This window comes from Oryzias latipes, chromosome 1, assembly GCF_002234675.1.
Source record: "Oryzias latipes chromosome 1, ASM223467v1".
Classification (NCBI taxonomy): Eukaryota; Metazoa; Chordata; class Actinopteri; order Beloniformes; family Adrianichthyidae; genus Oryzias; species Oryzias latipes.
In genome coordinates this window covers 15,468,614-15,485,094 of record NC_019859.2, presented here as the reverse complement: position 1 = coordinate 15,485,094, position 16,481 = coordinate 15,468,614, and the positions used below count along the sequence as shown (strand labels likewise).

Genomic DNA, 16,481 nt, shown 5'->3' with positions numbered 1-16,481 from the left:
AAACATGACTTTCACATTAGTTGAGGACTGAAATTTGTGTGCAAATAATTTTTCATTAGATGTCACTTTATATTGGATTCACTTTTGCTTTGCTTTTTGAATAAATTATTAGCTTGTCTACATTTAACCCTTATTTGTTTTTTTTTATTAAACAACTTTTCGTTTTATGCTTTAGAGATTAATTTAATTTGCAAATGTTCTTTGCTACTTTTAAGAATAAACAAGATTGTTTGTCAATGCCAATTGTTAATTTACCTATAACACATTTTTTTAAATCCCAATTTACTCCTGACAAAAACAGAAACTGGAGAAATTTGAGCAACGCCAGAACTTTTTACTAATAAATTGCTATAACTTTCAGGTTCAGATTCTTAAGTATTTCATTATCAGAGTGAGAATTCTCACAAAACAAATATTTATCACTACTGCACCACAAAATAAAAAATTAGGCATATAAGGTAAATATAAAATAAAAATGTATTTTTTTATTAATTATTAATCCCTAATATCTTTTTATATGTTTTCAAGATTTATTTTTTACGTGTAAATGATATTTTTGACTAATTTACACTTAAAACATTTCCACATCTCTGCAAGTTGTCTATGTTGTGGGAAATTATGTTTTTTTGTCTGATAAACATAAAACATTTAGTTTGACAACATTTCTGGGTTTTAAAGTTTTGAGGCATCGATGCATTCCTTATTTAATTCTATTATTTCAGTATGTATTTAGTAAGTTGAAAAAGTTATTTTAGAATGAAGATCAATTGTTGTTTAAGCCTCAATGCTCATGTAGTTTATGCAGAACTGTATTTTAAAAAATGAAAATGTACCACTCCAACTAACTTCCTAGTAAATTAACTTTGAAACACAATAATACACTCTGCTGTTGAATATAAAATATAAAAGCATTTATGTCATCTCAGTGGTGGTGGATTCCTTAAAACCCTTGTGCTGTCTTAGATGACCCCACCCTTACATTGACGTGTTCTCCCTACCATGACAAAGGTGGATAAAGGTGGAAAGATTTCATGTAATCCATGGACACCAGTGAGGTTCACAAATCATTAAAGAAAAAAGGTTCAGCGCACTGTCTAGTGGGTCTAGATGACTCCCAATGTTAAAGTGCCTAGGATAGCACAAGGGGTTACAGGCAGTTTGCAGTAAAGTGTGTACAGAACTTGCGCCTTTAGCCCCACCAACTGGTTAAAATTGGAATGACATAAACATTTTTTTAAACATTGCGTGAATCTGATCTTCTTCAATGGTTCTTGAAATTAATATTGTGAAAAAAATTTACCTTACAATAATTCACAACCAAAAAACACTACACCCGTTTTTTTGTTTTTTTAAGTACATTTTTAACTGGGCTGTGACAAGCAACCCCTGAACGTTCCTCTGATAAAAGAAATGTACCATTTTATTTATTTTATATTTTCAATGTGATTTCATTCATTCTATTGTTAATCTGAGATAATTTACAGAACTAACGGCATTTTCAGTGTGACATGGACGTGCCACGCTTCTGATTGGTTCCTGCTGACCACTCCCCTCCCACATTTCTGACCACGTGACTCCTCTGCGAACGCTCTGGCAAAGTTAAAAACAGACTTTGTTTATCTTGCAAGCCCTTTGCTGAAATCCAATTCGACCAGCAAAATCGTCGAATTCGTAATTTGTAATCTCCCCAGCTCCTGGGATTGAGGAAAGTTCTGACAATATCTTCTATGCTCTTAAGGAATTAAAAGGATTATACGGGTCTATATATATTTTTTAAAAACCCACACCTTTTTAACAGTTTTCGAAGGGAACCTACTGCAACTGACAGCAGCCTGACGTGAGGAGGGGTTTATTCAATTGAACTGAGCACTTGAAGAGAGCCATGGCTAACGAAGTTGACGTGTGGTCAACGGCTGCTCCGGCGGACGGTGAGTTTGTGGTTGCAGCCATGCGTTGTGCGGCTTTATCGGGGCCCGCAGACGTGCACCGAGATGGCTATTGTGTGTGCAGGGGATGGTCTGCAGCGCCAGCCACGCTCCACCATGTGGCCCGTGGAAAGCCCACACAAACACTGAGCACACAATACAAACGCCGTGTTTTGACGCACATTTGCATTGCTAATAAGTGTGCGCGTTGTGCGAATTCAGGCTGAGTTGTTGTGTTTTGTTTTGTTTTTTCCTCTCACGGAGTAACCATTTTGACACGAGTGTGGTTTAGCTTGTCCACATTTAACCCTTTCGTGCTTTTGATTGGTGGAGGCCACACTTCCGCTTTAACGAGGCGGTCGTGTGCTGCTCCGACTGCAGATTTTTGTTTTTCTGTCGGTCTTGGACGTTAAACATTTAAAGGGATCCGTTTTTTCTTGAAGTCCGTCGTTTACGCATGCATTAATCGATCACAACGTATTTATTTTCACGCCCCCCTGCAGCAATTTTGAATTTATTGGCAAAAATGTCACCTCTTTAGCTGTCTACAACTGTATTTTCACTTTACCTGCAAACGCATTTGACCTCAAACTTTATCTCATACGTGTAACCGTGTAGAAATACTGGTTTTAATGTGTACACTCATGCAAGATCCATGTATGCGTTACGTGCTCTGCTTTTAGGCTGCTGGTGACGTCAGCACGTAAAGCCCTAAACCAGAAGCTAGCAAGAATATTTTTGCATTACACGTACCATTAAAATAGCCATTATCTTAAAGGTTTTCAGTATTTTCTTGCTATAAACTCAATATTTTCCCCCACATACATGTGTTGGTTTGTTACCGTACTTGAACAATGTATCTTGAGTTTGTGTTGAAGGAATTCCGTGTTTTTAGCACACCACGTGGTGTGTTGTGCTATGCATAATAATAATAATTATTAAAGCACTTTATTTTAATGTTACTGTAAAATTAATCAAAACCTTTTCACTTGTTTCCCTGTCATTTTGGCCCACTTTTGTCTGATTGCTAGACGTGGGTCATTTCAAACTTCGAGCTCATAATGCTTCAGTTTTTTTTTTAACCTCTAAACATTTTTGATTCGGTGTATGCTGGGTAATACAGAAGGTCACAATCTTGTGCATTTGGGGGGGCTTATTAATTATGACAGAATTGCTGTCTTCTTGGTGGGTTTAGGGTCTTTAGTTCTGACCAATGCAGTGTTTGCATCCAGTGCATGCAAACACTTATCTGACCAAACTGCAGCGCTTATGCATTTTTGCACCAAACTGCAATTTATAAATGAAATTGCTCACAAATTCATGTAAAACTGGCATCTAAAGGAGAAAAATCACACTTTACAAACCCTTTTTCAACCGTTTAGGATAATTTAGAGTTATAGATATATAAGTGTTTGCTAACATTGACATTTTGTAAGTTCCAACACCCAAAGTTGGTCAAAAACCTCAAATTGGCATCATGTTCTTGATTGTAAAAATTCAGTGTGACCTAATTTTTGCCACCTTCTAATAGCATCACAATTATATTTAATTGCACATATATCTGCACTACAGCAGTCAAGGCTGGAATAGCCTAGCAGCAGCAGTAGTAGTAGTAACTGCATGCATTTGTAGCTCTCTTGTGCATGTGCCTGGTCTGTTTTTAAGAGGCTGTGTCAGCAGTTTTGCAGTTCTCCACACATTTATTATCTTAAGGCCTGCAAATGCATCAAAACAAAATCTTTTCCCTGTGAAAAACTTTTTTTTCACATATCAGAAAACTGTAATATTCTAATATTTCATCTTTATGTGAATGAACTGATGATTTGCTATGACTGGAGTTGACATAAGCAGGGGTTTATTTAATTTTTCTTACAAGTAGAATTTTATTGTGATTTTCAACTGAAATTGGTAGAAAATATTCTGAATAAGCATTGCTCATTTACATCCTCTTTCCTAATTTGGGTTTTTTATGTCTAATGTTTAAGGAGCTTGCAGGAATGATGTATTTTTTGAGCTGATGATCAACTGCTAAGTGGTTCTGATGTCTTAGCGCACACGATTTAGTTTTCGTGCAAGCTTTAACCACAAACGTTCCATAGGTTCTGCATGTTTTCAAAGCAAAGCAGAGCAGGTCTTGAGCACGTTGATCCACATGCTTTTACAATGCTGTACCGGTGCACACGTTACACTATCATTAGGCTGCACGCAGTTATGGATTCAAACCCACCATCCATGCAAAGCGGTTCTTAGTGCTGCAGTATTGGATGTTAGCTGTTGATAAACATGTCATCCACTAAACTGCTTATCTGTGGGGGTTTTTTGTCCTGAACTTTGCCAGTGCTTCTGCTGAGTGTAGTTCTAGAAACTCTGGCAAGCCCATGAAGCTTTTATCTGTGTCACACGTGTGGTCCACAAATTCTACTGTTGTGTATTCAGAGAAGAAGAAAAAAGCAATCCACCACTTATCCCAAAGTTATGGCTGTTTATCTGCAACATGCATTTAAGCAGAATTCTTTTAAGAGTCTCCTTTCATTTAGCATAGTGACATTTCAGATCCCCCAAAAACCTCAACTCCCATTGCAGATGACCATGAAAGGGACCAAACATGGAGACTCTTGCTCTATACAAGGCCTATTTTCAGCCTTTGCTCTGAGGTGAAGTTAAGGAAGGATGATTTTTTTTAGGTGATGTTTGTGAACTTGATCAACTTTCTACAATGCTGGCTAAAGGAAAAAACAAGTTTTACAAATACAAAGCTAATATAAAATAAATGAAAGTACAACAAAGTGAAATTATTGCACCCCCCTCACATAGACCACCAATTGGTCCATGTGATCTTTAGAAGGATCTGCAAATATGTCAGTTTTTTTATTTCCTTGGCAACTGAGGTTTGTTTGTTAACTACACCCCCATATATTATTATATTATTTTGTTCAGCCTGAGCCAAGGATTGATGTATTACATTAAGACAATGTTCCAAAAAAAAAAAGGTGCAAGCAACAGGAGAACGCCACCTTTGCAAGCTCTCCTCGGCAAATCTCCATACTTAACCTCGTGGCATGCAGGTACAATTTTGTGAACATCACTCAGACATACGTTTTTATTCTCATACTTTGGGACAATGTCGAAATTTCACACTGTCATAAAATTGTCACCAAGCCGTAGGTCATATGGCCATACCATAATACCGTAATAATAATAAACTTCTTTCGGAAATCCCCCCGACATGTGATTTAGTTTCATTAATTTATCTATTTTTTTGAACCCCATTAGAAATCTTGGCCATATTCATTTGTTTTCATGGTTTCGCCTTTTGTGATGTCATCAGGTTTTATGTGTGTGTGTGTGTGTGTGTGGGGGGGGGGGGGGGGGGGGGCTTCATTTTTACCAAGTACTAGTTGAATACAAATTTTAATGAGTTTTTGAGTAGGTGGCAGGGATGACAGTTTTGCTGGAGGAGGAACAATTTCGAAATAATTTTGATCTTTGCAGTTCAGGACTGCTGTAGGACATCATGAAAAGTGTGCACAATAACTGTTTTTAAAGCAATTGAATGTACAGTTTTTAGGTTTTTATGTAGCATTTATTTGTGCATGCAAAGTAAACACAATTTACTGACTTCAAACACCCTATTAAGCTGTTAAATAATGTTTTCTTGGGTGGATACATTCTACCTTATTTACTTTACTCAATAGTCTAAATGCTTTATAGACCTTATAAAGTGTGTCCGCCTGACATTGATTAGGCCAGATATGTAAGGTCATTTATGTTCGCCGTAAAGGTGTCTAGAGGCACGACCGTCTTCATTTGGTAAGAGCGGACTTTAAAGATGGTCCGGATACTACAGGTTTAAATTTAGAAGTTTGAAACCTGTCTCTGCCCCCCATGTGAACCATGAGAAGCCTGGCCCACTGACCTGCTTCCTCACATATATGGATACCCAAAGTAAAGCCTTAATGCACCATCTTTTACTTTCAGCTTGCACATGCAACACTGGCAGAGTTAAACTTGTTAACTTTTGGCAACTTAGGATTTGTGTTTTGTTATTAGCGCAGTGGCACACCTCTACCGTTTCTTGCACAATCGGCCTCCACAGTCACAAAGCTCACACTATCTTTATTTGTGGATTTACTGCTTTTTGTTCAGCTTGTTTTACTAGTTTTGTCTTTGGGATAGAGCTTTTCCTTTTCTGCCCTGCGTCCCTCCTTATGTTATTCTGCTTTTGCCGTGCTGCCATTGGTTAGCTCCTTATTTTATGACCTTGGCAGGCTTACATTGAGGAAGGAGGGGGAGTTGAAGGAGAACATGACACACGGTCAGCTGTTTACAGATTTTTGAAAGCCACGGGTGTGGCACAGCCTTTTCTGTATTAAGTCAAGCCAGTAAGTTTACTTTTATTCTCCTTAGTTTTTTTCTTTTCTTTACAGAAGTTTTGTATTTTTGAGCAACATTTTAAAAGCTCTTGTATCAAACCACATTTATGCTTCATTTGTTAGTTATTTTGATTTTTACTTTTTTGGTTTTTCCAGCAGGCTCTTTGAGAGTCCTGTAAGCCAAAACGGACAAAAGTCGCATCCAAATCCTTTACTACTTCTTACTTAGTGCACTATATAGTTTGTTTGAGCTATTTGAATCAAATGTTCCAAAATCAAGTGGCCTAGAAATTTCCTAGAAGTCACTGCGAAAAAGCAGTGTGCGTCCATGCTCACAAGATGGGAAAATACAGACCACAATGCACTGCGTCTGAGCAATTTTTTAATTTATTTTTTATAAACCATCTACGATCTAATAACATAGTGGATTCATAAATAGTCTTTGTCAAATCGCCATATTTATCAATTTTTACTTCAAGAATTTAATGATGTCATATTTGCCGTTTAAAAAAAATAAAAGTAGTGAGCATTGTGTCTGAATTGTTGAAAATCCAGAACACTAAATAGTCCCACACTATATATATATATATATATATATATATATATATATATATATATATATATATATATATATATATATATATATATATATATATATATATATATAATTTTTTTCTTAAAGGAGGGCTTTTCTGTTTTCCCCCTCTATCATAGGTCCAGCCACATTCCATAAAAAAAATCCACTCAGCATGTTTTCCAGCATGTGCCCCCCTCTCCTCTTTCCCTTATGGCAGCTCCTGCATTCCACTTCCCTCCCATTGGTTGTGTTGTTGTCTTTTTATGCACACTTTTAACCTGGTTGCCCAAAATAGTCTGTTTTACCCTCATAGGAAGGTAAAATATTAAGTTCAACGTTTTATATTGGTTACTAGAATGAAGCACTAGACATGGAGTGAAAGTTTTATTTCAGTCAAAACCCGAATTTCTCTAAGTTTTGTCCATTCCTGCTAACACTGCATTAGTTGGTTAAATAATAGGATTTAAAAAACATATATGATTATATTAAAATTTCTGAAAGTTAAGACAAACTGTCATCCTGTTAATGGGACATACTCAAATATCTGTAATATGGAACAGCTGGGCTGAGAGTGGAATTTTTACTTTTTACTCAACTAACAACCTTTTTATGTTCAAGTTCGACGCTCCTTTAAAAATAAGATACTGTAGCTTGATGCTGTTCCTTATGCAACCACTAGAGGTTGGTACCAGAAAGACTTGGCTCAAATAAGCCTGGTTTCATGAACTGTGCAAGAAGACGATTGTTAACCTCTTCTGACTTCCAGACGGCGTCTGCTCACACGCTGATGATCTGGCTCTAATAGGAGATGCACTCTTTTTGTCGGGATCAAAGGCCTCATAAATACTTAAGTTTTAGCCTTTAAATAGGAAACATGCAGTTTGTTCTGAACACATAAGCACGTGTTTTATTCTAACTCTGCAGCCTGTCTTGTATAGACTCTTGCTGGTTGCAGATCTGTTGTGGATCGTATGCCAGGCATCCATTTTTTAGCGCTAAAATTTGTTTATAATTACTTGCATGGGTAGGGTTTGATTGACAGCCAGATGGACCTAAAGGTAAACTCAACAAATCCTAAAAATATACTTTGACCTGACCTTTTGCACTCTCCAGTCAATGTGCCCATCTATTTCAGGCTACCTTTGCACCAAGAAGAGTCCACCCCAAAGGGATGTCAGTGATTATTAGTTCAGTAAATTTATGTTTCATGCTGAGTTACTTAAAATTTTCCACGTAACCCTTGTGCTATCCTAGGCACTTTAACATTGGATAGTTCGGTCATCTAGACCCACTAAACGGTGCACTGAACCTTTTTCCTTCAATGATTTGTGATCTTCACTGGTGTCCATGGATTACATGAAATCTTTCCACCTTTATCCACCTTTGTCATGGTAGGGAGAACATGTCAATGTAAGGGTGGGGTCATCTAAGATAGCACAAGGGTTAATAGGGATTCTTAGCCCTACAGCAGCTGTACTTTACATATTTTTTTTAACTAATTGTTCAGTTTGTTTCTATTTGTTGGCATATTTTTAGAAAGGCCAGTGTTTGGTGGTGTCATATCCTGTTAGAAATATCATTGATATTGTTGGATGGTATTTGGAGCAGCTTTTTCCCAGAGCAATGAATCATAGCAGCACATTGACTGGTCTATTATACAAATGCAAAACTGCTCTCTTTTAGGAGGAAACCTAGGAGATGTCAACGGCCCTTATAGTGATGATGAAGATGGTCTGGATGAGGCAGAGGTCAATGGTAACTGGACGCCCCAGGAGAAAGCCCTCCACGAGGCTCGTCTCAAAGCCAAAGCCAAACGCCGCCTGCGCAGGTCCTCGTCGCGCAACTCCGCCAGCGAGTCCTCCGAGTCTAAAGACTTGGCGGGGGCAGACCCACACAGTCCGAAGGGCAAGGTCGTCACCAACGACCGCAAATCCAGAATGGGCAAAGGCAGAGGCCTCCCGAAAAAAGGTCCAGTTTACTCTAACAACACATAACAAACCAGCTGACACTACATATGTCAGCAACGTACAGTTAGTTGTTGTGTAATGTATATGATCATATTTTGTGCTAAAAATTCTTTTTTAAAATTTAAGATCCATGCATACAAAAAGTCTTTAAGAGAAATAGTGATGGTTATTAATTGTTTGTGTATTTCTACAAATGTTTTTGATCATCTTTAGGTGGGGCTGGTGGAAAGGGAGTTTGGGGGGCTGCTGGAATGGTGTATGAAGATGAAGAACCAGATGTGAAGGACCCCAACTACGATGAGTCTGCTCAGGTGACTGTGTGTCTTCACATAAGACAGATAAATGTGATGTTTTAAGACTAAAAAGTGAAACATTTCCTATTTGATGGGAACCAGACGTTTGGAGGTTCGTTTCCTTAAAAACACGTTTTACTGAGCAGATGGCTTTATCCCATCACAATCAACACAATTTTACAATCTTTAACCCTGTTATCATCTAAGTGCTCCTGGTGATGCTGAAGACCAGGCCTACTTGTGCTTGGTTGTCGTCACATGACCGGGTGGGAACGGAGCTTATGTCTATAAAAGGCAGATAACGGTTTAGAAACTGCTCAGAAGAAAGTGTCATTCGGCCTCGACGCGCAAAATCGGTGCAAATATGTCAGGCATTGAGAGGAAAGTGGGTCAGAGTGCCACAGAAGAAGAGGTGGGACATGTGCAGACGGTGACCTTTGAATCACTCAGTAGATCAAGGACCTCTGAACTGTACAGGTCATCCCGTGCTTGGGAAAATGTCAGTTTGAGAACATTTAAAATAAAGATGACTCATGGTAACACATGCTTTTCTCTTGGTATTTTATGTTGAGATGGATTTAATTTTAAAAGCTTTTAAGTTGAAAGCAAATTCTTCTTGCAGGAGTTCTCGCAAAAATGCTAAATACACACAAGTTACTTTGCCTAAATTTGGCATTCATTTTTTAAAGACCCACTCTGATAAAAATCCTGTTTTGGGTATTTTTAAAATGTTCTCGTAGCTCTTTTCTGATGATGGAGGACATTTATAAAGCAAATAGAGCCTAAAATTGCATTTCTGAGTATTTCTTCTTACAAATTGTTGTGAGCGTGTAGACAGATGGATGACGGGGAGTAGGGGGGGGCCTACTTCGCCCCCACGACTCAGGTGAATTTCTAATGAGTTACTGCCGATCTGCAGAAATCATGTCTTAAAAAGAGGACTTTTTTATTTTTGCTAAAAACCATATAATAACTTAAAAACCACTGAGATTGTTTTTAAATAGATTAAAAGATGATCAGACATGGTCTTTAATGTTTTCTAAAATAAAAAAAATAAAAAAAGACTCAAATCTTACCGATTAGTGGTTCGATATTCTTTTAAAAATATGCATAATTTTTCATTTTTGACTTGCAAATTTCCCAAAGGATTGTTTTAAAATTGTATTTGTAAGGAAGTTTGGTAGCCTCAACTTTATTGGCAGTGAAAGGGAAAACATAGCAAAAGCTTCTGGTGGCAGGATGCTAGCCTCTTCTGCAGGACACTAATGCATAGGAACCAAAGAGTTTGATACATATTTAGTGCTAGAATGTTATTTTTCGTTAGTTCATGCACATTTGTGGATGTCAATAAACCACTTTTCTTATAATGGGTGCGTCTTTTTCCAGGGTGACACTGTTTATGAGACAGTCATGCCAGAAGTGGAAGAGCGGGAAATGGAGAAAATGGTCAACCCAATTGTACAGGAGTACTTTGAACATGGAGACACCAAAGAGGTCCAGGTAAATGACTTTAAAACAACAACAAAAACTTTTTTTTAGGGCTAATGAACTCACTCAAAAAGAACTTTTCCCACTTGTCAGATGTTACTGAAGGAGCTCAACCTGGGCCCCCATAAATATGAGGTGTCCTCCTTGGCTGTGTCCTTGTCCCTGGAAGGAAAAGCCAGTCACAGAGAGCTGACCTCGCTCCTGCTGTCGGATCTGTCGGGCAAAATGTTGTCACAGGGCGACATGTCTCGCGCTTTCGACAAGATGCTAAAAGATCTTCCAGATCTCATCCTGGACACGCCGGAGGCTCCTCAGGTAGATCTCACTCATGCACAGGCGTAGACGAGTGTTTAAGAGGGTGGAGAAGCACTGCAGGACTCGACAGATTTAAAAGATTAAGTATGAGCTTATTTTAGGCTGTATTTATTTGTTTTTCCATGCCTCCATTTCTGAAGCAGATTACATGTTGATTCTACTTTGCGTTTTGGAGAGTTTTCCATCATCAGTGCCTGGTGTTCCCTAGAAAAGACCCCTTTAACCTAACTTTAGCATAAAACAAACTTTTTTTTTTGTCAAGTAGTTCATTATATATTCATACAAATTTAGATATTTATATATGCATGGATATATTTTACTGTTGTGGCTGAAGGATTTTCAAACGATGTTAGTTCTTTGGGTCCTTTTAACAACAAAACACAAATAGTTAATGCAGATACATTTTTGGTTTTAAATTAGAATGGTAACCCATGCATTATGATATGAGATGAAAGAATGATAAATAGTAATGCAGCAAGTGTATCGTAGGTCTGGATTTAGCTCCATTGTCGTTTTCCAGATGTAACAGCAGATTTGACCAAATATATATCACATGTCCTATTTTGATGGAAAACAGTTTGTTGGCTCTATCGTCATTTATATTTTAAGATAGGGTTGTTGGTTCTTCAGCTTTACTCTGTGAAGCGGTACTTTTGTTTCAAGTTGTAACAGCCTGTTTCAAAGTGTTTTTCTATTGTCTGAATGTATCCAAATGATCCAAATGTTAGAGCAGGCGGTTGGCTTTTGATATAGAGTTTGGTTTGATGCCTCTTGTAAAATCGTCAAGTGTTCCTATGTGTTACGGATATTAACTGTGTTATTAAATATCGCTGCTTTTGTGTCTCAGATGTTGGGCCAGTTTATAGCCAGAGCCATAGCGGACCACGTCCTCCCAATGGACTTCCTGGACTGTCATAAAGGCAAAGTGGACTGCGAGCACGCCAGGTGACCCAGAACCAGCAGATTCTCAGTCGCAGACCCGTGCCTTCGTTTGCCTATCATTCAAAAAGTTTGCAGAGTCGGTCGTTTAACCGCCTTTGTTGTTCTTTCCAGAGTGGCTTTGGACCGTGCTGCAGTGCTGCTGTCCATGAAGAGGGAGATGGTTCGTCTGGATAATGTGTGGGGTGTCGGTGGAGGCCTGAGACCCGTCAAACATCTTGTCAAAGAGGTCAGCTCAGGCCTTTTTCTTAAGCCTTAAAAATGTTTTGCTTTTTTTTTGTTTAATTGATTTAAATGCTGGGTTAGATCGTTTTTAAGTAGTTTAAGTCAGGAGGTTTGTATTGACGAGCTCTGCAGGGTTTTTTCCCCTCCTTTATAAATCATTATGTAACATCAACAGAAGGCACAGAAGGCAAAAATGCATTCTGGACTGCTGCACTGCTGTGTCAGCAGGAAATGAACAGCACACATAGCCAACGTTTTTTTTTCTTCCAACAATTACTGCTTTAAAATCATTTTTGTTCAAAAATATCTTGGTTTAATTTAGTAAAAATGTGTTGTTGTTCATGCATCAATGCCAGTGGTCACGCTCCAGAATGAGAATAGTTCCACTGTATACTTCAGATTAACCAGTCAGACCTTCTGGACTCTCCTCTGATTGACTGGCTGGTGCAGCCTGAGGGAAACCTTGAGTCGGGGTTTGTTACAGGATTTTAAGATTTGATTTAGGAACTTGTTGCATTTTTGGTCGGTGCAGAAGTTCGGAATCGGCCCAGCTTAACTTGAATTGTGAGGATGGATCAGATTTTCACTCTATCTCTGGAATCAGTATCTGAGCAACGTGTTCAACATGTTCCTTTTTTGTTTAGATCTTCTCTCTAATCACATCATGTAGGAGTAGTTGCTTCCTCTTGTACTATAAATCATGAAATATGAGTCGACTCCAACGTTGTGTCTTTTAAGTCATCAGTACCATCAGAAAGTCTGTTACAAGCATCATCCCCCGAGCTCAGCATCATCTACACATCTTCTCTCATGTGTTAAGGATGTTGGCCCTCCTTCCTTATTGTGCTGCATATTCTCCAGTTCTGTCTATCCTCTAACAAGCACGCATTCTTGTATCCCCTCGACTTGTACCCAGAGGCAGAGCACCAGCTCAAATGATTTGGAGCACATTGCTTGAAAGAGCCAGTTAGTTCTTAGTTTTCAAAAGGAGCATCAGATGTTTGCATGAAGTAAAGAAGCTGCTGTTTTGGTGGTCAGCAGTGAGGGAAAACATCACCAAGGTTTTAAAAAAAATGAAGCTAAAAAATAATAGAAATGGAAAAAAATGTATTGGTTAGATTTAAAGTGTGCCAGTGTGAATAAATTAGAGGTTTAATATTTTTTTATTTCTTTTTGCAGTCGAGCTATTTTACCTAACAGCATAATTCACAGTGTGAAGCCCTGTGTTGTGATAAGTAAAATTGAATTACTACAGTATTGTTATATTACGATGTAACAGACATCATCCATGCATTTATCTGTTTAACATACAATAGAAGTAATGTCAAATATCAGCCTGTGTGCTTTTACGTACTGTGAATATGAGAGATGTTTATTTGATAGTCTGCTACCAACAATCTTTTTTACATATTCATCTAAAATTCCTTTTGTTGCACTTTGTTTTCCACAGATGAACCTTCTGCTCAAAGAGTACCTGATATCAGGAGATGTGGCCGAGGCCGAGCACTGCCTGCGAGACCTGGAAGTCCCCCACTTCCACCACGAGCTGGTCTATGAGGTGTTCTGCAGTGCATTCTGGGAGATCTAAAGTGTTTTCCCTATGAAGCAATTTTCTGCTACCACATTGCGAACAAAAGTCGGAGTTCTGAGATCCAAATTTTCTAAATTGCAAACAAAATGTTCAGTTTTCTAAACAAAACTTTCAAAGTTTTAAATAGAAATATTCAATGTTTGCTTTCAAAATCTTTTTCTTTGCTTCAAAATCCCTTTTTTTTGTGTTTGCAACACAAAGGTTTTCAGATGCGCTCTCTCTCATCTTGCTTTTGCTTTAATAACAAACAGATCTTAAAGAAAATCAATCTTTTTACCAATATTTTGCTCCAGGGGAATTAAAGATCACACAGGCCTGTTTAGTGTAATGCCAGCAGATAAACTTTACACAATTTATTATAGTTAGATAGATAGATAGATAGATAGATAGATAGATAGATAGATAGATAGATAGATAGATAGATAGATAGATAGATAGATAGATAGATAGATAGATAGATAGATAGATAGATAGATTGAAAGCAAAGAAAAACATTTCAAAAGCAAGAATTTAACATTTTTCTTTGAAAGTTTTGTTTTAAAAAATGAACATTTTGTTTGCAATTAAGTAAAATTTGATCCCAAAACTGTGACTTTTGTTCGCAATGTGGTGGCAGAAATATCACTTCATATTTTTCACATACGTATGACTGCAAGAGAAAAATACGAGTTAAACATCAAGTCCTCCCCTTTGTCCCACTGTAGTAGAATGTGTATGTTTTCCATTATATTTGATGTTCCTGTGCTTCTATAAACATTAGAATAGAATTTAACTTTATTGATCCCATAAAGTTGGACTAAACTAAAACGACATATTCTTCTAGTTATTACTGATTCCACTTTGCTGGTGTGTTTTTATTTTTGTAGGCTGTAGTGATGGTGCTGGAGTCAAACGGAGACACTGCCGGTCACATGATGATGAAGCTCCTTCAGTCCCTCTGGAAAACCGGTCTCATCACTGTGGATCAGATGAACAGGGTTCGTTCTTTTCATTAGTTCACAACCCTCCTATTCTCCAGACAGCGGCGAGAAAACGTTGTGCAGCTTTTGATATTTCACCTTTCTCCACAGGGTTTCGAGCGCGTCTACAACGAACTTCCTGAAATATGTCTGGATGTTCCACACGCCCACTCCATTATGGAAAACTTTGTGGATCTCTGCTACCAGGAGTCTGTAATTACCAAACAGCTGAGGGACACCTGTCCTTCCAGGTGAGGGCTGTATAGCTGTGCAGGGTCACTGTCAGCAACAAAGCTTTTTGTCACAAAGTAATTTTTCTGCTATGCTTTAACTTTTTTAGTATCATAAATGAACATTTCTGTAGCTAATATTCAACACAATTATTTTGGCATTCATTTTGTTCATTTCACATAAACCAGTGCTGAATAGCAATTATTGGAAGAAAAATTAAATGGTTCTGATTATTTCTTTCCCCATTTTTACCACTAGAGGGCGGAAGCGTTTCGTAAGTGAAGGAGATGGTGGGATGATCAAGAACTAATTTCCAAGAGGACAAGCAACAAGCGAGGGATAATGAGGAAGGGGGTGATCACCGTTTCTTGCACCCCGTGTTATGCCTCCCGATGCTTCCCCAAACCGGGGGATGTTCCTGTCTTGAGAATATCAAAACACAAACCAGCATTTCCGTTCAGAGTTACCTGAAGAGTGGCCTGGGCGTTCATCTAGTTAATCGGTTTTGACCATTTTTTTTTTTTTTGAAGAATATTCGTCGGGGTTGACGTGACCTTTTTGCCTCAGTCCTCATACTTGTTAAGAATAATTTAAGTTAGAACGGTTTGGGGACAGGTGAACAGGCTGGCTTTGTGTTTTCTTTTTCTTGTTTTTTTTTTTTTTTGGTCACTCTCTTTGTTCTGGCCTTTTGCCATTTTGCTTTTTCATACTGTGCGCTTTGAATGGGGGGGGGGGAACACTTACAGAACAGGGCATACTGTACCGCCAGCAAGCACTTGGCAATTTAGTGGAACAGCAAAGATCTGAACCCTTTATAGCTTTCTACCACAAAAGATTTGAAGTCACTTCAGACATCTCTGTATGTAAATTCTTATTCGAGCGGCTGACTTTATGACGGAGCATTTTATTGTCTTTTTCTTTGCATCCCGGTCATAAACGTTTTCTTTGTAAAACAGTTGTGATTCAGAGGCAGTTTCTCAAAAGAACAAATTGTGATGAATAATTGTGTGATAATTGACTTTGCTGGTAGTTGAACTAGTGTAGCTAAACCCCAAGGTAAGTGAATTCTGAGCAGGTTATTGAAATAAAAGCAGACATGGAGAGCAAAGTTGCCTTCATATTTCAGTTGTGATTGATTTTCATGTCTGATCAATCTCATTTAAAGTTTCATACCTTGGAAAACAGTTTGTTAATAAGACATTTCTACCCCTGTCAAACTGTTTTACATGTTGTCCAAAGGTTGTACTAAAAATTTTTTCTCATTGTCTTTCATTCAATAAAAAGGCAACAAACTGAGTGAGTAGTGTTTTTTTTTTTTTTTTTGTAAATGTTTTTTTTGCACCAGTTGCTTTGTGGCTACAAAATGGCGTGCAATATTGGAGCCATCCAGTCGTACAGTTTTAAGCCAGATCCCAGCTTAGACGAGGAAAACAAAGACATGCATGGATCTGTTTGTCTGCAAGGATGCATCAGAATGGAGCAGAACAGGAAGCCTCTACGTCATACCTAAAAGCTCTTTCTAATGGCATTTTTTGCGTCTGCTCTTGAATCACGACTTCTTAAATAAAGAAAGACTTTATTAAAGCTTAACGTTTTGC

The 16,481-nt window shown here is 38.0% G+C and overlaps 1 protein-coding gene across 1 annotated transcript; it reads left to right on the top strand.

The window, feature by feature from the left end:
* The first annotated feature begins 1,580 nt into the window (after positions 1 to 1,580).
* On the top strand, positions 1,581 to 16,179 carry LOC101164703 (programmed cell death protein 4). Its single transcript, XM_023957232.1, has 11 exons — positions 1,581 to 1,928; positions 8,559 to 8,843; positions 9,056 to 9,153; positions 10,522 to 10,635; positions 10,717 to 10,938; positions 11,786 to 11,883; positions 11,992 to 12,106; positions 13,553 to 13,660; positions 14,560 to 14,670; positions 14,764 to 14,903; positions 15,142 to 16,179. Exons 1-11 carry the CDS (start codon positions 1,883 to 1,885, stop codon positions 15,191 to 15,193), a joined length of 1,389 nt encoding a protein of 462 aa, XP_023813000.1. The 5' UTR covers positions 1,581 to 1,882; the 3' UTR covers positions 15,194 to 16,179.
* Positions 16,180 to 16,481: the final 302 nt, after the last annotated feature.

Bases quoted from the DNA above. Each gene is read 5' to 3' on its own strand.
- LOC101164703 (XM_023957232.1), top strand. From the start codon at position 1,883: ATGGCTAACGAAGTTGACGTGTGGTCAACGGCTGCTCCGGCGGACG. The intron at 9,154-10,521 runs GTGACTGTGTGT...GTCTTTTTCCAG, and splicing joins ACTACGATGAGTCTGCTCAG to GGTGACACTGTTTATGAGAC. The intron at 10,636-10,716 runs GTAAATGACTTT...CCCACTTGTCAG, and splicing joins GAGACACCAAAGAGGTCCAG to ATGTTACTGAAGGAGCTCAA.